At 46.6% G+C, this 21,348-nt stretch overlaps 4 protein-coding genes across 11 annotated transcripts in view; 1 reads left to right on the top strand and 3 right to left on the bottom strand.

The window, feature by feature from the left end:
* The window catches only part of tmco1 (transmembrane and coiled-coil domains 1), a 153,132-nt gene that overhangs the window by 124,743 nt on the left and 7,041 nt on the right, over positions 1–21,348 (bottom strand). The window lies entirely within an intron of this gene.
* Positions 5–2,664, bottom strand: prpf38a (pre-mRNA processing factor 38A). The gene is made up of 10 exons (XM_048976674.1): positions 2,466–2,664; positions 2,007–2,166; positions 1,772–1,893; positions 1,584–1,669; positions 1,381–1,491; positions 1,171–1,277; positions 1,048–1,074; positions 609–700; positions 471–519; positions 5–385 (listed from the first exon to the last, which is right to left on the bottom strand). Exons 1-10 carry the CDS (start codon positions 2,593–2,595, stop codon positions 343–345), a joined length of 927 nt encoding a protein of 308 aa, XP_048832631.1. The 5' UTR covers positions 2,596–2,664; the 3' UTR covers positions 5–342.
* Positions 2,100–11,564, top strand: orc1 (origin recognition complex, subunit 1). 8 transcript variants are annotated; one of them, XR_007382547.1, is made up of 20 exons: positions 2,747–3,054; positions 3,319–3,426; positions 3,591–3,718; positions 3,826–3,998; positions 4,095–4,473; positions 5,022–5,268; positions 6,116–6,217; positions 6,399–6,467; positions 6,546–6,641; positions 6,779–7,007; positions 7,087–7,193; positions 7,831–7,932; positions 8,389–8,560; positions 9,068–9,175; positions 9,295–9,444; positions 9,581–9,700; positions 10,350–10,519; positions 10,622–10,709; positions 10,927–11,174; positions 11,416–11,564. XR_007382547.1 is itself a non-coding variant. In XM_048976655.1 (19 exons), the coding sequence occupies exons 2-19, from the start codon at positions 3,329–3,331 to the stop codon at positions 11,119–11,121; spliced, it is 2,733 nt and encodes a 910-aa protein (XP_048832612.1). In that variant the 5' UTR covers positions 2,100–2,234; positions 3,319–3,328; the 3' UTR covers positions 11,122–11,564. The 8 variants fall into 8 exon arrangements, 7 of the variants coding, with proteins under 7 accessions (XP_048832612.1, XP_048832615.1, XP_048832610.1 ...); XM_048976655.1 differs by lacking the exon at positions 2,747–3,054 and adding an exon at positions 2,100–2,234 and having other exon boundaries at positions 10,927–11,564; XM_048976658.1 differs by having other exon boundaries at positions 3,591–3,712; positions 6,549–6,641; positions 10,927–11,564.
* mpl (MPL proto-oncogene, thrombopoietin receptor) lies at positions 11,949–20,597 on the bottom strand. The gene is made up of 12 exons (XM_048976660.1): positions 20,400–20,597; positions 19,389–19,509; positions 18,303–18,475; positions 17,946–18,097; positions 17,185–17,335; positions 16,033–16,147; positions 15,779–15,930; positions 15,559–15,701; positions 14,888–15,047; positions 14,713–14,794; positions 13,989–14,076; positions 11,949–13,486 (listed from the first exon to the last, which is right to left on the bottom strand). Exons 1-12 carry the CDS (start codon positions 20,503–20,505, stop codon positions 13,025–13,027), a joined length of 1,905 nt encoding a protein of 634 aa, XP_048832617.1. The 5' UTR covers positions 20,506–20,597; the 3' UTR covers positions 11,949–13,024.

Below are 21,348 nucleotides of genomic sequence, written 5' to 3'. Positions count from 1 at the left end.
AACCTTCATGAGGAATATATGTCATTTATTAATTTTCCGAAGCATCTGTTTGATCTAAGATGGCAACATCCAGCACTAAACATCCAGTATTTCTTTGTAATAACATCTTCACACCCCCAAGGAATTACACACTCCTATTCATGTCATAAAAACTAACCACTCACACAAAGGATTTAAATTAGTAATCCCAAACTGTGTTTAAAAAGTCAATTTCGAATTGCAAAATAACCAAAACATTGTATAAAGAAAACGAAAGGCAGATTGTTACTCCGGTAAATTATACGTAAAAAAAAAATACAGCTGGCATAATTTGTACAAAGTCTACAGAATCTGGTGAATAAATCAGTCATTTCCTCTTCGGCTTTTCTTGTGACTCTTCTTTGACCTGTTGAGAGAGACAAAGTTACCCAGCATCCCCCACTGCACATGTCCGAAGCGTGGATGTGGCCCCCAGGGGCCGCCTCACTCACCTGTCGGGGGACTTGGAGTGGCTGCGGTGTCTGTGGCTCCTGTGGTGACCTGAAGCGATGAACAGGAAGTGGTGAGCGACTGTCCGCCATTCCCACGTCAGCGGGAGCGGGGAGCCTAACGCCGGCCCGTCCACTTACCCGGAGACTTGGAGCGATGGCGCCTCTCTCGGGAGCGGCTGCGATGTCGGCGTGGACTCTTGCTGCGATGGCGCTCCCTTCTTGGAGAGGGGCTACAGGAAAAGTGAAGAGAAAGTCTGGATGAAATATTCTGGCTTAGGTGTTACACGCAGAAAAGGGCTTCCGAAAACACAGATGGGAATTCCCAATATTCATACCTCACCCAGTGTTCTCCACTGCCCAGTTTGGTAGACGGAAAATTTTGGCTTATACATTTACTTTGTTACAGCAATACTTTAATACAGCCTCAAATTACAAAAAAAAATACTCTCATCAGTGCCAACGAACTAATTAACATGTTATCTTATTGCTATTATCCCATTACTAAATCAATGGGAATGTATAATTAACTGAATACACTGAAACGTAACCTGAAAAAAAAAAAAATTCCACGATATACCTTCGTCTCTTCGGCGATCTACTTCTCCTACAAAAAAAAAAAAAGAAGAAAAAAATGTTTTAGTTTTTATTACTGATGTGAATCACTTGCTAAAAAAGCTCGTGTGATTAAGTCTATTCTCACCTCCTGGGTGAGCGGCTGCGTCTGTAGCGTGGAGACGGCGAGCGGCGGGGTCGATCGTTGTCACGGTAACTCCGTCTGTGCGGTTCTGGAGACTGTCCTCTTTCAGGCTAATGGACCCGACACGGGAGGTTAGATAACATCTTTCGGGTAAGACCGGTTTTTTTTTTTTGCAAATTTTGCTCATGGAACACTGAAGCAACCACATCTCACCCGCTCCTCTTCTTCATCTTCCTCCTCGCTGCTCTCAACTTCATCCAGATCTTCTTCCAGGGCACTGATGCGCGTGTCCAGTAGCTCAGCCTCCTCCAGTACCTGCCTCTTCTATAGTAAACAGTACAGTTAATTGCAGGAGTTGACTACGCCACGTGGAGCCACAAGGAAATGGAATGGACTGGAAGCTGAAGCAGACATACCTGAAGCCTGGGTAGGATAACGTCACACACTCTCTCGCTATTCAGCAGATCGTCTATGAACTCATCAACATGCATCAGCTCAAACTCTGCAAATGAAAAGGCACGTGCTTTTAACGCCAAGTCCCCCGAACATCAGCCATCCACGAACTGTAACTCTCAAAGTCAGGAGACAAACACTCACAGCTCACCTCCATTTCTGTTCTGTTGTTTGATTTTCCTATAGTCATTGTACAGTGGTTCCAGGTATTTGTAACAGTCCACCGACGAGCCAGTTAATCTCATGTACATGGCTCCAAGCAGACGGACATACCTGTAACGCAGGCAATCATAAAGTTCCCTTAAACACCACAAAAAAAATTAAATGCTATGTTTATTAAAAAGCATGAAAGGCTGTAACGCGTTATGTAATCAGGTGACACCTACTTAAAATCCTCATTCTTGATGAACTCCACAATGATATCTTTCTCCGGTTGTATCTGAAGCATCTTCAAAGTAAGACAGAGGAATGGAGTAGGTTTGATGTTGCCTCCATACACTCCACCGACGTACTTCAGTTCCATGGCTTTGTCCACAACCAGCTCAGCTTATAGGACAAAGATCCATAGCAGCAGAGACGAATTAATACTGACAAACATGGAACGATTCACACAAGTACGTAAAGAGAGACACACTACCGTACTTTTGCAAGATTAGAGAGAGTTCGTCATTTTTTAAATAGAATAATTAATACATCATCGTTTAATGAAAGAGCAGCATCACACCAGGACAAACACACGTTAATCACGTTAGTACAGCCACTTACAGATCTACGTGCAACCACCTAACTAGCTTCATCATCTCGCCATAAGGTAGCTCTGGTAATTATTAAAGTAGAAAAATTACCCGTTAGTCCGAAACATTCCTCCTTCCAGTATTTCGATTCATAAATTCGGGTTCTTATAATTTTCTCCACCAAATACTGTGGATTTGTCCCGTGGATACTATTGGCATCTTTAACCGTCCTATTCGCCATTTTGACTCGCGGGAGGGAAAAAAAACCAAAAAACAACCCGACGTTTCCGAAATTAACACAAGCATTTCCGGTTCAAAGGTTAAAAGTTCCGGGTGTTATGGGCGGGTTCTACGGCCACTCACCGTATCACGTGTCAGAAGAAGAGCTCTCCCATTGCGTAATATCGGCAGCTTAGAGGGCAGCGCGGGAAAAAGCAGCGTGTACGAGACTGTCAGAGTAAGATATGCATAGGCAGCGATAAGGAAGCCAACTGAATGGGCGAAATACAATACGAAAAAGTTTTATTCATTTATTTTTAATGCATATCCTGTATCCTTCCGGTGTTGCGTGTTATTTTAATTGTTTTATCGGGAACGTATTACTTGTATAAAGGCAATTCTGCCAATTTTCGACTTTTTACTGCACATTAGTTTTCTGTCTGGTTTTACGTTTATACTTTATTCAGTTTCCATTTGCAATGTAAGTATATTTTCGCTTAACGTCTTAAAATTATCAGATGTCAGTTGATAATGATATGTGTGTTTATCATTTTTGCAGTTGTGTTAATGTCACACTTTCAGCTTTCATGTTTCGGCTTTTACGTTATAAAAAAATCATACTGTAAGACCGCCGTTTGGTAAACGTGATTCATTGTCTGTACGGTAAACTTACATTTAGGCTGTTAATTAAAAAAAAAGATCTGTAATTATATGCAGAAGAGTATAGCTGCTTCATTTTTTGCAGGTCGGAAAAGATGAGCCAGTACTTCACCCGACTCAGGATTAGACGGTTTTACTCTTGGGGAGGAAGACCGTACATCGTCAACAGGCAGCTGAAAATTTTTTATTACAAGTATGTTGTTTTATATCACTAGTAGTAAACCCAGCAAAACGCCTAAAAAGCACGTTGGGTCATGAACTTTAACTCTTGGATTGGTGAAATTACAGATGTTAAGGCTTCAGCTGTGACACTGGATGGGGAAATACTGTGGCATGCTTATTTATCTGTTTATTTAGTTCTCTGTGCTTGAAAACGGACGGACACCCAGAACCGTGCGTCATAAAACCTGGACAGTACATCTTGATTGAAGGCGACGATGACGATTACCCCTACGTGGCGAAACTGCTGAAGCTTTATGGTAGCGCTAAGGAAATGCTGTCAGAATCATTGTATTTCAGTGAAATATGTGTGACCCGTCAAAATGTGCCAGGGAGAGTCTGAGCCCCGATCGGCATTTGTTTACATCCCCAGAGACTGACAAGAGGAAGCTGGCGGAGGTGCAGTGGTTCATACGGTTCCACGAAATCCCTCAGAAAAAAAGGTGTTTGCTGGGCAGAGAGGCCCATTCCCAGGAAGTCTTCTCCTACCTGGACAAGACGTGCGACACTGAGATAGATGCTGAAACCATCATAGACACCGTGCAGGTTATTTGGGGAGGGGGGACCTGCTGGGTGACGTTAACCTGTGGCTTCCCGCCCCAACGTCTGGGGCAGCCATTTACCTCTGGCTGTCTGTCCCAGGTGGTGTTCCTGGCAACAGATGCCTCCTTCCCCGAGAACGGGAGCAAGAGGACGCTGTACGTCAAGCAGTGCTGGGACACGAAGGCCTTCAGGCCAGTGGAGGCAGAGAGGGTCCAGCCAGGGCCCAAGCCTGCGCCCCCTGTGGCCCCCCCGCCGGCCCCCGTGCCCCGTAGCCTGCCCACGCCCGACGTAGTAGTGATGAAGCGGGCGCGCTCCGTCTCCCTCAGGCAGCTCTCCAGGAGTGTCGGCAAGATGGGCGCCAGCGAGGCCGAGTCCAGCCACTCGGCTTCCAAGCTGTCGGCCTCCAAAGCGCTGAGCCGCAAACGCAGGGGCAGCTGCGAGGCGACGCCAGGGGTCCGCAAGAAGCTGGACCTCAGCAGTGAGTGCGGGGTCCGCCCTTCTTCGACATCCTGGCCACTGTCTTTAGTGTTTTGTGTGCTGATTATTCCCTCTTCATATTCATTTTAACATGATCAGGAATGCTCAAAACACAAACTTTATTTTTTATTGATGGCTGAGTGCTGCAGCTGAAATGTTGAACAATGTCTTACCGACTTAGAGTGAATCGATCAGTTTAGCAGTTTCATGTTTTTATCCCCTTGTGCTTTTATTTTGAAATACTTGAGCTTTTATTTTTAAGTATTTCATTTAGCTGAATGTCTTTGTAGATGTATATTTGTAATACGTTTTAATTGCATGAGCTGAAGCTGGTGGAATTATCAGTGTTCAGGAATTAAAACTTATAAATATTTAAAATGCCTTTTCAGGTGTAAATAGATGCCTTGTCACATGTCACAGCTGTCTGTAGAATGCTGTTATGTTTGTTCCTGCAGTGGCTGTCTTAAGCTTTATGTGGTGATGTTATCTTTGCTGGGATGGTGTCGCCCACTATAAGTGACCCATCCCCGCCGGTGGTGTCCCCCCCAGGTCCTGGGAAGAGGCTGACGACGGATGACATTCTGGACGAGCTGCTGCTGGAGGAGGTCCAGTCCCAGGTGGAGCTGGCCGGGAGGATGTCGGCTTCTCCGCCTCGGAGCTCGGCCCGCGTCTTCTCCCTTTCTCCCATTAAGGTCCCGAATAAGTCCGCCGCTGTCTTCAGCCCGTCCCGATCCACAGACAGGGGCCCCCCCTGTCGGACTCACATCTCCCCGCTTCCCAAGCAGGACTCCGCCAGGTGGGCTGCTGCGAATTGCTGAAGTGTCCTTGAGTTTGAATTCATTGCCATGGTGGTTCTGCTAATATAATGGCGTCAAGTCAAGTCAAGTAGGTTTTATTGTCAGTTCAGCCATACACACAGTATACAGTGAAATGAGGTAACGTTCCTCCAGGACCATGGGGCAGCACAGAGCAGGACAAAGACAGAGCGACATCACAAGTGCAGGCAGGACACAAGCGCAACAATACAATTTGACAAGACAGACAACATACAGTGCAAATTAACAGTGGTAACAGTCTGGATACAGTATTTGAGTTGCTGTTTGGTAGCAGCGAGGGTTTTATGTGCAAAAATGCTGTGGCAGAAATGAGTAGAAGGCAACAAATAACAGTAAATAATATATGCAGATATGGCAGCAACCGGACAGAAAAATGTGCAGTGACATTTAACGTCTAAGTAGTTGTGTATGTGGGTAGGGGGGGGGAACCATAGTTATTGTGGTACAATATGGTCTCTTTCATGGGGATGTATGTGTGATAGAACGCATCTCTGTAATGGCAATGTTAATATCAGTAAGCTATATAAATAAATAGCGATCGTTGTAAATTTCTAAATGTTTATGCTTCACTTGTAGTCTGTGGCTGTCAGTGCCAGTTAGCCGATTATGGGATACCGTTGGACCCCCTAGGGGCACCAGCTTCTGGCTTAGCCATTAGACGTCAGTCCGGTGTGTCTCGCGCGTGTAGTGTGCCGCCTGACTTCATCCTGCGAATCCCTGGAGCGAAAGCTCCATGTCCTGTGTGTGGGTGTATTCCCAGCCCGTTTGAGGCCGCTGTGAGAGCAGGGTCGTCTGGCCCGTTTTCAGGGACTTTGGCTCCACCCCTCTGGGAGAGGAGGCGGGGCTGGGGGATGTCACTGGGTCCTCCAGCGCCGTGACGCCCCGGAGGAGCAGTCGCAGGGCAGCGAAGTGAGTCTGATTACTTTCTGTGCTGATCACTTTGGGTTTTTCGATGTCTGGGAGGTAAATGTCTGGATCTGGCTTTTCTTTGAACCCGCCGTGCTGTTTTGACGTCAGGTAAGTGTTCAGTGCCGTTGCAGGGGTGCTGAGGATCTTGTCTGAGCTGTGGCGTCTCGCTCTCGTCCTCCAGGGCCCGGACTCCGTCCCTCCGGAAGGAGTCGTCCTCCTCTGCCTTGAGAGAGCGAGCTCTTGGGTCTGTGTAAGTGAACATCCTTATTTATGACTGGTATGTCCTATGTGGTGAAAATGGATCTGATTTCCGTGATCTATTACCCAGCAGGGCTGAGGAGCCTCCCGTGGACCAGGCGGCCATGACGCCACGCTCAAAGAGGAAGTCTGCTCTCTTGGTTTCCTCTCGTATCAAGAAGCAGCTGTAAGTCAAGTGTGTTTATCTGGCTTGTTAGCATGATGGCAAGCTAAAGGCCATTTGCTCAGTACCAAGATGGGGTGGTGAGAGCTGAGGGGTCCTGATCAACGTGCCCTTTTAAAACCATGGGCGTGTCTCCCCAGCAATCTGCTGAACTCCAGCGCAAACCCCATCTCTGATGACAGCGAGGACGACTGCTTCCTTCCAGCCCAGGAGCCGAAGAGCGGCTGTGAGGATGAGGAGGGTGAGGAGGAGGGGAGCGAAAACGACAGCGGTACAGTGAAGAAGGGGAGGCAGACCTCCCACACGCCAAGATCCACCCGTAAGGGGTTGGTCTCGGCCAGGACTCCCCGCAGGACTCCCAGTAAGAAGGTGGGATGCTTGCTTAAGATACGCAGGCTGGAAAATTACACGGACACGTGGGCTGATGACTTCCTGTTTCTCCCTGCAGGCTCCGCCCACTACTCCCCGCACCCCCCGGCATGCCACTCCCAGCATCCCTGCCAGGTGCCTCCCAGCTCGGAAACCCAGGAACGTGCTGGAGGAAGCCAGAGAGAGGTAATCCGACGCACAACCTTCCATGGTTCTCCTGAACCTTTTCAGGGCGTCACGATTCTGTTGCTGCCTCAGTGTAGCTCTTTGCTCAGGAAATTCTGGATGGCTTGAAGTTTAATGTCTGGCTGTCCTACCGCTGGTTGCCATGATATCGATTCATATTTCATACACTAAACTGCTGGCTTCGTTCTGTTAGATTTACTTTGATGCCGTGTACAATGGATAATTGACTTGTTAATCATTTAACGTTTGAGCATCACTAACGGACTTTCTGTGTCTGACGTGTCACATTGTGTGTTAAGTTCTGTATTATGATTTGTGGACTCTATGAATCCTTCTTTGGATGTGCTTCTTGAAGCAGTGAAAGTGAGACGTATGTATTGTAGGCGTATTTTCTCCTTTACTGCACCATTTTGTTCCCTTTGAAACAAATCTGTATGAAGCTATCAGTGCGTTTTGCCCAATTCTTTTCTGATGATTTATGATGATTTATTTTGTTTGGCTATGAAAGAAAATTCTGTGTCTTGATGGCAGGTCGGGTTTCAGGAGCGTGGGAAGTCTGCAGCAGTGTGATCGGTACATCGGGTCGTCCATCTTTTTCCTGAAGGTCACTGGGTTGTGCGTGTTCTCTTCTCTCCAGGCTGCACGTGTCCTCGGTGCCCGAGTCGCTTCCATGTCGGGAACAGGAGTTCCAGGACATCTACAGCTTTGTGGAGAGCAAGATCGTGGACGGGATCGGAGGGTAGGCAGACCCTCGTGGGCACAGCTGTGGCCTAGAAGCGATTCCATGGGAATTAACTGGAAATTTGCTAAATAATTTGCCCATAACGTGGAACTTAAATGTAGTTGGGGGAGGGGGGGGGGGGGTAAGCATCTTCATGTGTTATCATTGTGTAACCAAGTGCTTGTGAGTAATTTTGTGTAAAAACACCCTAAAATAAGCATCTGTGTAAAACACACTGCTGATAAGTCGTATTCTATTTTGTATTATTTACACAGTTTGCTTTCTTTGTTAATTGTGACAGTTCGGACAGTTCAATATCTCCAAAATTCTCCAGCTTAACTTCCCATGGGAAGTTCCTGGAAATTTCCCCCCCCCTTTGCAATGCTAATGGTCGCAGGCCAGAGCCTCGTAATGCCGAGCTGGCATGCGTCTATCCGGCACGGCTGTGTTTGGCTGACTCTGACCCTCCGGCAGGTGCATGTACATCTCGGGCGTGCCGGGCACGGGGAAGACGGCCACCGTGCATGAGGTCATCCGCAGCCTGCAGCAGGCCGCCGAGCTGGACGAGATACCTGCCTTCCGCTTCATTGAAATCAATGGCATGAAGATGACTGACCCGCACCAAGCCTACGTTCAGATACTGCAGGTGGGGCGGCGTGGGTGCAGTGAGGCGCACTGCGTTGTGGTGAATCTCAACATGTGTACTTGACCGTATTTGTGCCGTTGCGTACCTGTTATACGACATCATCCATTGCTGAAGACCATTTTCAATACTAAGAACAGAAGTACAGAAGGCTGTAAACATCCCCGGATGTTGGTCTTGCTCCACCCCGCATATGAAGGATACATGGGTTGCATTCTCACAGAACTAGACCAATTTCATGATCCGTTGAGCCCCAAGTTCATTCTTAGGAGACCTGTTAGCAAGACTGGTCTTCACAAGTCCACAAGCTCAATCTTGGCTTTATTCGCATGGTCATCTTCAGCCCTTTCGGTTCCACTTTTGATTTTCTTGTGTCCCTCTTCTTGTGTTTTTGGTGCACGTTAGGAATAATGACGTCTGGTGGTCCTCTTGTAGCCTTGTCCTTCCCATTATGCGAATAAGACGGATGAAAAACTTCCCTTAATTTTAAACTCCTGCCCCGCCCACCAGAAACTCACAGACCAGAAGGCCACAGCTGACCACGCTGCCACCCTGCTGGCAAAACGCTTCAGTAACCCTGCCCCCAAAAAGGAGACCACGGTCCTCCTGGTGGATGAGGTAGGGTCATTTGTCTAAGGTCAATAGTTTGGAAAAAGCTTGTACATTAATTTGGAAACCAGCTGACTGAAGAGCGTGTCCGTTTTGGAAGTGCCAAACATTTTCTTTTCCCTTCCTAGCTGGACCTGTTGTGGACCAGGAAGCAGAACGTGATGTACAACCTGTTTGACTGGCCTACACGGAGACATGCACGCCTGGTGGTGCTGGCCATTGCCAACACGATGGACCTTCCAGAAAGGATCATGATGAACAGAGTGGCCAGTCGCCTTGTAGGTCCTTTATATGGGTGCTGGGGTCTTTCGGAGACGCTGTATACTCTAGTAATAATAACGCAGATCTTCTGAAGGCCTAGTTGTTGTTGCAGTTTGATTGAACGTCGTGTAGACCCTGTCTGTGTTTCCGTAGGGCCTCACCCGCATGTCCTTCCAGCCGTACACCTTCAAGCAGCTCCAGCAGATCATCACGTCCCGCCTGAACCACGTCAAGGCCTTCGAGGAGGACGCCCTCCAGCTGGTGTCCAGGAAGGTAGAGATCTTCTCACCTCATGCTCAGTGCCGTAGTGCCCTGGGCTTGTGGGTCTGAATGAATCGATCAGTCTTTTCTAGTGTCATCCGTAGGTGGGTTTGTTTTTCTTTGTCATGGCTTGGAGGATCGATCCTGCATCACCTACTTGTAGTGCGTTTAAACACGGGAAATGAACACAGACAGATGAGTAGGTTAAATAGGGCACCGCACTGGCTCAGCATGCACCCCCACACCTCCAGGTTGGTGGTTCAGATCCCACCTCCTCTGTGTGTGAGGTTTGTGTGTTCTCCAGCTCTCGCACATCTTTCCTGCTGTAGACCTGAAGACATGACTGGTCTGCTTCTCTATAATGTCCCCGTGTGTCTGTATATGTGTGCTCTGATATGCAATGTCAAGACGGCACCTCTGTCTCCTGGGCTTGGCTCCAGGTCTGACCAGGATAAGTGGCTAGTAGATGGGTGGATGGTGGGGAGGTTAAATGCTTCCATTTGTTACTCTTGGGTTTCACAGAGTGAGGTCAACTCTAAACCGAAGCAGTTGTAGTCCAGTTCTTAGCATATGAACTTGCTTCAGTAGTGTACCAGGTCATGTGACCGTTTGGATTTTGGACGTTTTTGAAGTTGTCCCCATGCTTGTTGTCCCCGTCCAGGTGGCAGCCCTGTCCGGAGACGCCCGCAGGTGCCTGGACATCTGCAGACGTGCCACGGAGATCTGCGAGTACTCCGCTGCTCAGCAGTCAGGCTCGGGATTGGTGGGCATGAGTCACGTGATGGAGGCCCTGGACGAGATGTTCTCCTCCTCCTACATCACGGCTATAAGGTCAGGCCACGCAGCGGGTGGAGTCTGCTCGTTCTTTAGCTTGTCGGTGTTTCAACCGCTGGTAAACTAACGCCCCCTACTGGCTGCTCCTGGCCCTGGCAGGTGCGCCTCTGTCCAGGAGCAGCTCTTTTTACGCGCGGTCCTCGCAGAGTTTCGCCGACTGGGTTTGGAGGAGGCCACTTTCCAGCAGGTAGGATGGACCTTGGCAAGGTCACGAGGTTGAAGAATATCGATGGATTTGTGTGTCGTAATAAAAAAAAAAAGACGGTCCTCACTGACACTTTATTTTAGACTTAGTATTGTCTGTTTTTGTCTGTGTAGTTACACACTGTGCAGTCTGTAATTATAAGCAGTGTCCTCTGGGATTATAAAAGTGTTCCGTTTCGCCTCTCTGGCGCCCCCTGTAGGTGTTTGTGCAGCACCAGGCCCTGTGCCGGGTGGAGGGTCTGCAGCCCATCAGCATCTCCGAAGGCCTGGCCGTGTGCCAGCGGCTGGGCGCCTGTCGCCTCCTGCTGCTCGAGCCGAGCCGCCTGGACGTGCTTCTCCGCGTGCGTCTCAACGTGAGCCAAGACGACGTGCTCTACGCCCTCAAGGAGGAGTGACACCCTCCGGGGCCCAGAGTGGGCCTGCAAGAATGTTCTCTGACCCGGAGCTGGTAAAGCTTACATCACATCATGCTGGGCTCCGTGGGGAAAAAGTTCTGTCATAGAAGCAGATTCGTGGTTCCTGCACATTTGACTGCACGTGCCGCCGTACAACTTGCCAAAGTCAGTTTTTATCAATGAAATCACTAATTTTTAAACACCCTGTTGAAATCAGCTTTCGAGGCGAATGCATTGTTGGATTAGGGTAACCAGATGTTAATTGATTTTAGTTTTACCTCCTTCACCTTCCAGACCTCGATGGATTTTTGTCTTGGAAGCACTTGAGTGAGTTTTCGGAACATTCCTGAGGCCAGATGCGAATTATGCACCTCTGATTTTAGTGTGGCTTATTTTTAAGTTGTTTCAATTGTAATGTCTTGATGTTTAATAAAAAAAAATGACACTCCTATTGTGAAGCCTGCCAGCATTTCTGGTCACAGATGTTCCAAAACCAATAATAGATACTTTCTGTCAGGCGGGGCAGAAAGCAGCCGTCCAGCAGCTCGGAAGCAGATGGTTGGATTTGACTTTTGCCGCCGTTCTGACTGATTCTGCCCTTGGCTCTTCTGAAGGGGTTGCTGGGCCTGGTGTACTTTCCCCAGCAGGACAGATTAAAGTGATTCTCCCAGTCCCCCTCCGTCGTAGCCATGCCGAAACACATTTGCTGTCTCTACCTGTGTCCCGATTACGGTGAGGCAAGACTAAGTGCTCATGCTGAATTCCCACCGCCTGTGTTCCCAGAAGTGATACGGCACCTGGTGTTTAATAAGTTACACAACAGCAAGTAATGGTTTAATTACTTTAATCAGTATGAATAAAAGAACAAACTTACAGTAATACCAATCCTATATGTCTCAGATATTACCGGGTAAGCTGAGATGATGCCCTGTAAGGTGCTCTTAAGCTTGCCTGTCCCACCCCCCCTAATATTGTGTCTTTGTGGAACCCCCCCTGCAAATGCCGACTTATTAAATGCTGCTCAATATCGATGTGTTTTTAGTAGATACAGGTGACATGTTTCCTTGTGAGTTTAATGTATGGTAACCCATGGTAACCAGGAGACGTGCACTTACTGTATACCCAGATAAGCCTCCTACCGCCGCCCTGCTGGCATGATAATGTCACAGCAGCCTGCCTCTCTCTGTCACGTGACCACTTCAGTGACATACGGCGGGCGGTGCATTGCTGGTCATCATTATATATGTATTCAAAGCAGAAATTTACAAGCCCTCATTTTACAATGTATTGAGCAAAACAATTGCAGTTTTGAAATATGTGAATATACAGTATGTGGAGCATACATAACACTAAAGGATATGTAATATATAAAACCAGGGTCTATAAAAGGATCATAAAGTATTGGTGAGTAAGCAGTAATTTACAGTTTATAATTGTACTGGATGAGCAGGTATGGAAAATTGATCAATGAACATTTCTTGACATAGATTTGATATTCTGAAAAGAATTCGGTTACATACGTAGTAGTTGGTTTATGAACTAGTTCTTACTGGAAGCTTAGATATCTATCCATCTTCTACAAACACTCATCCAGTACAGGGTCATGGTGCGCGTGTATCTCCCAGGAAGTCTGGGGAAAGATGCCAGCCCATCTCAGGGCACAAACCAATCTGAGGCACCATTTCACTGAACTGCGTGGCTTTGGACTGTAGGAGGAAACCTCAAGCCTTGTTCTAGCGCATAAGACCTACAGAACTATGACGATGCGGTGAAATGTTGCTTCGTTTCACGCAGTCTGGTTTCCGTGTATCTAGAGAAGGAATGAAGACCTTGCAGTCACGCAAACTACAGCCAGTGTTTATGTGCAGCGAACACTAGAAAGCGTAGTGGTCGTGATGGATGGTCAGTCCGAGGTAGCTGGGTAGGTCGCCAGTTCCAGGTTGGTGTATCTGCTGGCCAGCTCACTGACCTCCGTGAAGCCCAGGCCTTTGCCCATCTCGTCTGGTAGGAGGTAAGAGTGGTTCAATAGGTCCATGGACTGAGTGAAGCCACTGCTGGGGTAGGGGCAGGAGCAGGGATGGCCGACCTGCCAGACCTCCAGGCCGACTCCCACCAGACGCCCACCCCCAGACACATATTCATTGCTCCTCAGGCTTGAGATGACATTCTCCGGGTTCAGGGTTATGTAGTCTGGACAGGTCTCCAGTGGGGTAATGCACTCGCCCACTGTCTTCCCCTCCAGCAGGAGCTGAAGGACACCCTCCTTGGGGCCTTTTCCTCCTCCAAAGGGCTCTTTCTCATGCACGATCTCCACCACTGATGCTGGGGTCTCCTCATAGCACTGCTTCACGCTGAAGGTTTCACTCTGCAAAAGTGCAGGATTTTCATGCACTGATGAAGCAGCAAAAGGAACTTTTTTTGTTAAAGGGCATTGGATATAATAGCTTAGCGGGATACAAAGCGATGACAAGGGCTCAGTTTGTCTGATCATATGTGTCTCAAAGCAGTTGTTGATAAGGCTTAGCTAATGCAACCTAGCTGACCAAGATTAGGCTGTTGTTGGGATTTAAATATGGCCAGCTGAGATGATAAACGGCTATGCGCTTGGTAAGGTGCCCTTTAGGTCTGTTCACACTGCAGGAACTTTTTTCAGGAATCAGAACCTTTTTCCGAACCAGAGACTTTTGTCCTGTTCACACCACAGGAACTAAGCCCGATTGTAGTTCCTCGGAGGCAGTTCCAGAACCCTTTTATAGTACCTACTCCAGACTTGGTACTTTTAGCTTTTTTATAAAACTCCCTGTTGTAGGAAAGCTTCTAACTTAATTTGGATAACAGAGAACACGATAATGATATGGGTGACTTACCTGGCACTCTCTGTTGATATCTGCAAGAAAACCCTCAAGCACCTTTTCCAGGTTTGGGACTGAAGGCCACAGCAGCTGCTTGATCTTCCTGGTGGACACAGGTAATGAAGCTGAGTAAATCGGGCTTCTGCCATTCTGACTTACGGGGGATGCAGTGTAATTGGCTCATAAGGCTAGAAACAGTGAACCTTCAAAAACTTTATTTTTATGCCATGCAGGGATTCTTCAGATGAAGTGTGAGGCCGTGCTTTCAGATATGCACTGCCTTCCTGAACTTTTCTCGACATCACCAGGAGGAGCTGTATGTATGACCCCCCCCCCCCCAATCAGAAGAATTCACACAAGTGAGTGAGCGTGTTCATGACGTATAAGGTATGCGACTGGCATAGTAACAGAAGAAAATAAATATCCAAGGGCAAAAAAAAGGGCCATTTACACAAAGACGACCCCCAGTGAACATGGCCAACTGGAGAGATGACGAGATTTGGGAACGTCTGTTGGTAGTGCTGTAAACAAAACACTTTCCGCAATATACTTTTTGCATCACGCCCTACCTCCTGCAAACTCTACCCAAGCGACACCTCTCATCTGAACTAACTATCTAGTTGGTGTGAATGTGTCTGACATGTGTGAAGGGGAAACTTCAGAAAATGTCCAGACCTGATTCACTGGATAATGTCATATGTTCATTTGTCAAAATGCCTTTTGAATCACAAGGGGATACCTGATATTTCTGGAGAAGGATGTAATCAACAAGGCCACCACAATGAACGATATGAGAAAGATGCCTGCAACGAACACCGTTCCTGTGAAGATGGCAGGGTGGGGCAGGGGGTTCTGGTCAGTGCTGGAAAACAGCATCACCGCACTGTCTGGGTCTGGTCAAACTTATGTAGTACCTGTGTCCAAGGGCACATCCACGCAGATAGTGTTGGACCAGTCACTCCAGTACCCCTTGTAGATGGACCCATTTGGCTTAGTCTGGACCTGGATGTGGTACTGGGTCCCTGCTTGAACGTCCAAAGTCGTGCTGTTATTTGGACTTTGCAGGATGACTAACTAGATGGAAAAAGGGAACTGGACCAGTTGACATGCCACATCTCATGTTTTCTCACACAGTGCTGCTTAGATTGGAAGTGTGGGCATCCTGGCGCAACATAATACTGAATTCACCTGTTTTTGGCCCCCAGTCAAGATACAGGCTAGGGTTTCTTTTCTCTCCCCCAGGAAATGCAGCCAGACCCCCCCCCCCCCCCCCCCCCCCGCAGCTGCACATTTTGTTAGTTTGGTGCCTTCGTTACATTCAGCTCCACCCCTGTCACCCACTTTCTTCACCCTATCTCTGTGTGTCGTTAAACAGTTCAATTCCCTGCCCAGAGCAGGATTTACGATTACATTTAATATGTACATTTTTTAAGTGAACACAAAATTTTTGGGGGGGGAAAACAACTTTTTTGCAATATTAATAAATATTCTTTGAAGGTTTGTTTCATTTTCAAGCATCAATGAGGCAAAGAGTCACACATTACAGCCTAATTTGGTTCTGCCTGGGCTCTTCCTGTGTGCTCACCTTCCACACGGACTCCCCGGTGCACCTGTAGCGGATCTGATACTCCAAGTGAGCAGACAGGTTCCAGAGAGGCGGCTCCCACTGAATACGCAGCCTGGTCCCCTCTTTGCCCCAGCTGAGCACTTTTGGTGGATCTGGTTTGACTTGAGTGTCACAGAGAAAGATGGTGTGACGGGCTGAGCGCTGCACCCCAACTCCGCCAAATGTCGTCCTGACTTACTGCTCTCGTTCATGCAAAAGGACTCTGTGTAGAAGTTCCAGTCATGTGGCCCCTCTTTGATCCTGAGGTTCGCCCGCATGATGCTGGAATCCAGCCCTGAGAAGATACACTGGCCAGGGCTCTCGTTCAACATGCACTGCTGCCAGCTGCCGCTGCAAGAAATCAACAACGATGTCATTACTCCCGAGAGAAACGCTTCCGTTTGAAGAGGTGAAATCAGTTTGTGCTATATGGGTTCAGGTCCCCTTCTTTACCCAGGACTAAGCCGGTAAAAGAGTATGCAGTGGGCTCCTTCCTTGAATGACTGTTCCTTCCACTGGCACTGGATGTTGCGTAGATCTGAAGTGTGGCACAGAAGATCGATGTCCTCTAAAAAGCAGAATTTTGTTAACTGCATTCCTGAAGACCAGTGTTTTATTTTTTTTTGTTGATCCCATTCATACAATTGCTACTGATCAAACTTATTTGAATTTATGAAAAAGAAAAACTATCAGCAGGGCACACACACACCATACACGCCTACGAACAATTTGGCAGCTCCAATTCGCATGTTTTTGGACTATGGGGGGAAACCAGAGCACCTGGAGGAAACTCCACAATGACACAGGGAGAAATTGCCAATTTCATACACACTGAGCCAGGGCCCTACCATGTCACCCCAAAATGAAAAGCTAACAATGTATAAATCTTGAGGTGAAAACTCAACCAGTTCTGGGGTAACTGATATACATGTGTATATGATATTCATATTAATATAATTCATCTTTTCAACTTACTCCACTGTCCAAGCAAGACGTTCGAGGCAGTGAATCTAGTCTAATAAGCCATTAGCATCTTGGCACCAAAACTGCCACGCCCAGCCCCCTCCACCTTCTGTTTCCTTTCCAGTGTGGCACCAAACAAGCCAACCCTGTTGTTTGTTCCCTCTACCTCTTGTTCCAGTCTTTGTGGGATTCACTTCAGCTGCCTCGTTCGATCCCCTTCAGTCCAGCCTATAAGTGTTTCCCTGCCTCGTGCTGGTTTAGCTCTGTCAGTGACGTTGCGAGTCCCTGTCTTGTGTGCCTTAGCCTCTCCCATATTGATCCACTGTGATCCTGTTTGTTTTCAGTTCTGTTAGTAAACCCAGTTTGCTTGCCCGGAATCCTGCGCCTGCATTTTCTGTTCTGCCCCGTGCCATGATAGAGGAAGTATCAAATCTCTGAAAAGGCCAATGCGTTTAGCAGCTTTAAAGCATTAAGTGGTCCTTGTTACACGTGGACACCGTTTTAGAAGCTGTTCACTGTCTCCTTTCGTTTAAGTAAACATCGTTGAAGGCGTTCCCTCAAACGCATCGTTTGCAGCAGAGTGTGTAATACGTCTAGCCAAGTTTATAGTGTAGCTAAGAGAATAGAATTAAGAATTACTACCTGCTCTCTGGGGTACGATAGCCGCTGCTGGTTGAGACCAGTCACTCCAGTATCCTTTTGTGAAGTAACCATTGGGCTTGACTCTAAGCTGCACACAGCAAAGCTCTCCAGTTATCAGAGAATCCAGTGTGTACTGCAATGAGGGCTTCGTCTTGGAAAGAGAGCACAGAAGTTTGTTACACAGTGTATAGGCCTACAATCGTCATGACATACATACACTATATTTTATGCTGCATTTTTAAACCACATCTTTAATTAACTAATCCTTAATAATTTATTTTTCTGTCTATGTCTTACTGTATGTCCATATCTCAATACGTCTTTCATATTTATACTGTATTAGTTACTGCACCATGACCAAAGAGAACTTAATTTCATGGTATGTCCCACTGACTGCAGTGACAACAGCAAAACAAATCTGGGGGGGCGACAAATGTAAGGCTGTGTGATATGGACCAAAAAACATCATGAGATTTTACACATACTTACATATGGTGTGTGTGAGTGTGTATATACTGTATTTTCTATCAAGTGGACCACATGCTTCATTTTAAATGAAATTTAAATTTCATTTTAATTTATGGTATTTTTAACCTGTGAGCTGTGTGTCAATGTTTTGAAACGAACCAAGTAAGGATGGCTCATTTGGGGTTGGAGTGACCCGCTGTGCCCACTCATGACCCCCAGCCGGATGGATAATATAACTGAAGATAACTTAACAAATAACCTTCAGTAATCTAGTGCATTGGTGTGACCCTCACCAGAATTCTGCGGCCCGCCAGGTTGTTGGAGGAATGCCGTATCTCGTACTGCACTTTGCTCCGCCAAGCGGCTTCTATGTGCCAGGTCACTCGGAGCTGTGCCGCCTCCCCCGTGAAGCCCAGTGAGACGTTTGTCGGGGGCTCTAACAACACTTAAAAAAAAAAAAATGCAAAGAAGAAAAATGAACAGAAAGCGGGTTTGTGACGTGTCTTGGTTTTCTGCAGATGTTTCTAGCCTAAGATTAGCGAGTCGTCAGAGGGCTAAAGGGCGACGTGGTGCTTAGACTGAAGGAGAAGCAGAAGTGAAGTGACTCGAATCCTCATCTGCCAGTCGGCAGATGGGGCAGCCCTGCACACCTTGGTCCTCCACGCTGACGCTGCGGTTCAGAGCCGTCCGGTTGGTGCTCCTCTCCACGACTCTGATGCCTGTGACAGCGTAGAGAAAGACATCGGAGGCAGGGAGGGAGCAGACTTGGAGAGAGCGATCCCGGCCGGCTTTCCGGCGTGTCAGGTTGCACGTGGTCTCTTGTCTGAAGAAAGAGCAATCGCACCATAACGGGAGGTCCATCGAAAGCATTACTTTTCATCAGTTCATTTACCATTTTCATTAATTATCATTAATTGATGAATAAAAGTCATCCAGGCCTTGAGGGGGGGGGGGGGGGAGGTGGAGTTCGTGTGTTTTGTGTGCCTTTGCATAGCGTGCTGCGTGCTACCTGGGCTAATCTCCAGGCCCCTCAGAGAACCTGTACTGGATAAGCGGTTAGAATACAAGGGTGATGGATGAAATATATTAAGGTTCTATCTCACTACAATAACAGTTACCGCTGCTCCCTTTTATATTTCACAAGTTGTAGATAACAACAAACATAAATCACAGGGCTACCTGAAAAGCCAGCACCATCGTAACACCTTACTTAAGGTCATGTTTTTAGAAATTTATAAACACATTTATAATAAATAATAATGCATTCATAAAGCATTATAAACATGGCTATAAATATTTATTAAAAGGAATAACACATTATGCATTATGAATGCTTTATGAATCTCTCATCTATGATGCGCTATAGATACCGTCATAATGCATTATAATGGCCTTTACAAAGCATTCATAATCATAATGATATTCATGGGTATAATGTGTTATGCCTTTTTGTAAATATTTATAACCATGTTTATAATGTTTCATGAATGCATTATAGTGCATTATGAATGTGTCTATAAATTACTAAAAATATGCCCTAAAGTGTTACCGAAATTACCCGTTTTGTCTTTATTTGCAGTTATGAGTCATTATACAGATAGAATCCATACATATGAAATGGTACCTGATTATATTTTTGCTTGCATGTGGAGGTCCCCAGTATGTAACATGTTTGTGGCATTGCATTAAGTCTGAACATTTTATTCCGGTTATTTGTCACATAATCTGCAACTCACTCATCGGTTTTGTAGAAGAAGTCATACGACGTGTCGTCTGAAACCTCCCAAAAGCAAGTGAGATCTTCCAGGGTTCGAGTGAAACACTTTGGATTTTCATCTGCTTCCAGTAGGGAAACGTCTGTTAACAAAGCAAAATTGAATTTGCTACAAAAGGCAGTAATAACAATGCGATGTCTTATGATGGCACTGATCTCCTTAAACAATTTTTAGGATTCCCCGCTTAAATGTACTTTTTTGCTAAGCTATAATTATTATTATGCTGTTAATGTATTTCTCAGAATGCAGAGAGAGGTACTGATTCAAGTTTATTTTTAACCATTTACAAATGATATGATTCATTATTGCTTGTATGTTTAAAACATATCTGTCACCATATCGTTCACAGGATAACTTGCACATTGAAATTAGATACATCTTTCCTAAAACTCGAACCTGTCTTTAAATTACTCTTGTAACGCACTGAGCATCTGCATAGTGTAATGCAATGTTAACAAAGACTCCCAAAGATTACCTACGGTACGTTCCGAACCCTGAGCTTTTATTAGTTATTTTTTTATAAAAACTGTGGAGATTTGTTTCTCAGTAACGCCGAACTTCTACTGCTGATTTACATTACAACCTTTTTATAATTCATTCATAATGAATTCATAATGAATAAAAGTTGCAGTATCAGAATGATATGATTTATTGATGATTCTTATGCTTGTATCTTGCATTTCGGACAGGTGCTAACCATACGATGCATAATTTAAGGTTTCGTGGTATTTTAAAAGCATTTCAATCTCTTTTGGATGTGTGTTTTGTAAACATTTCCTGTATATTCATTTCCTAACCTTTGCTTGGGTAGCACTCAGAGGCTTGTTTGGACTTCTCTAAAACAGACAGAACAAAGGCTCATTTGTTCTGTTTAGACTGGCGTTCATTCTTTCAACCCACAACTAAGCTCAGATCTAATTTTTGTTCTTGTTTTCATCCATTAACATGGGGTGCTTTGTTGGTTCTCCCTACCTTTCTCAGACACGTAATCGACTGGTCCGGACTGATACCCCTGCACATCCCAGACCTGGGCCTGGATCCAGACGTATGTCATCCAGCTGACGAGGCGGACGTCCATGGCACACACAGGTGTGTTCTTATCCCATCACCGCTCTCGGGGGACTGGCGTCTTCTGTGTGCATGTGTGTGTGCGTGTTGGTGTGTAACGTAGTGAGGGTGGGTAGGTCCCTGGGGGGGGGTGGCTTTGTGCAGAGTTAACAGGCGCTATCTGACAGGACCCAGTGAAACAGGAAGCGTGTGTGAGTCGATTGAAGAAGCCTTCACACTGCGGAGGAAGCCTTACACTAGGGCCCCACTGCTGGCCGCGGACACTGCCACAATGTGTGACACACACACACACACGCACACACACACACACATATGTAGCGATGCCATCTTTCCTCGCAAACTGAAGAACATGTATGCTCTCAACCTGCAATCGGTACCTCATTGTGGGGTGAGGTGTGTTTGGGGGTCGTTTGTGACATGCTGCCATAAGCCAGGTTCCTGTAGGACTCAATGTCCTTCGGGGTCATTGAGCTTTACTCCAGAATTGTCCTCAGTGACTAATCTTCTGTCTCGGTCATTTTCAACTGATGGGTCGCAATCCAGAAGCGGGTCATGAGACCGTTAAAACATAGATATACGAAGCCTTTGAAGGAACTTTAGCTGAACGAAAAGGAAAAGCAAGAAAAGGGGCATTATTTACTAATGTGGCAACCTGTAACACAAATGTATCACAAAGTGAGCGGTCTAGTAGCCCCCAAGAGAAACCTATGGCATCCAAAGAGGCAGGGGAGACGCCCAAAGACCAAACTCCACCCACAGCCCTGTAAACACAAGAGGCCCAGCAGTCACGGGAAGCACGTGAGCTGCGGACAGCAGCTACGAGACACCGGATCTTGGCACCGTACCCCATGCG

Source organism: Brienomyrus brachyistius, chromosome 15 (assembly GCF_023856365.1).
Source record: "Brienomyrus brachyistius isolate T26 chromosome 15, BBRACH_0.4, whole genome shotgun sequence".
Taxonomy (NCBI): Eukaryota; Metazoa; Chordata; class Actinopteri; order Osteoglossiformes; family Mormyridae; genus Brienomyrus; species Brienomyrus brachyistius.
Note: the sequence above shows the minus strand (reverse complement) of the source record. Positions and strands in the feature narration are given on the sequence as shown.

Excerpts from the sequence above, each read along its gene's own strand:
- prpf38a (XM_048976674.1), bottom strand. The coding sequence starts at position 2,595 with ATGGCGAATAGGACGGTTAAAGATGCCAATAGTATCCACGGGACAAAT. Across the intron at positions 1,670-1,771 it reads ACAACAGAACAGAAATGGAG|AGTTTGAGCTGATGCATGTT; the intron begins GTGAGCTGTGAG and ends TTTCATTTGCAG. Across the intron at positions 1,492-1,583 it reads TTATCCTACCCAGGCTTCAG|AAGAGGCAGGTACTGGAGGA; the intron begins GTATGTCTGCTT and ends TGTTTACTATAG.
- orc1 (XM_048976652.1), top strand. Across the intron at positions 6,468-6,545 it reads GAGCGAGCTCTTGGGTCTGT|CAGGGCTGAGGAGCCTCCCG; the intron begins GTAAGTGAACAT and ends TCTATTACCCAG. Across the intron at positions 7,008-7,086 it reads GCAGGACTCCCAGTAAGAAG|GCTCCGCCCACTACTCCCCG; the intron begins GTGGGATGCTTG and ends TTCTCCCTGCAG.
- mpl (XM_048976660.1), bottom strand. The coding sequence starts at position 20,505 with ATGGACGTCCGCCTCGTCAGCTGGATGACATACGTCTGGATCCAGGCC. Across the intron at positions 18,476-19,388 it reads TTCTTCTACAAAACCGATGA|ACAAGAGACCACGTGCAACC; the intron begins GTGAGTTGCAGA and ends CTCTTTCTTCAG. Across the intron at positions 13,487-13,988 it reads ATATCAACAGAGAGTGCCAG|AGTGAAACCTTCAGCGTGAA; the intron begins GTAAGTCACCCA and ends GCACTTTTGCAG.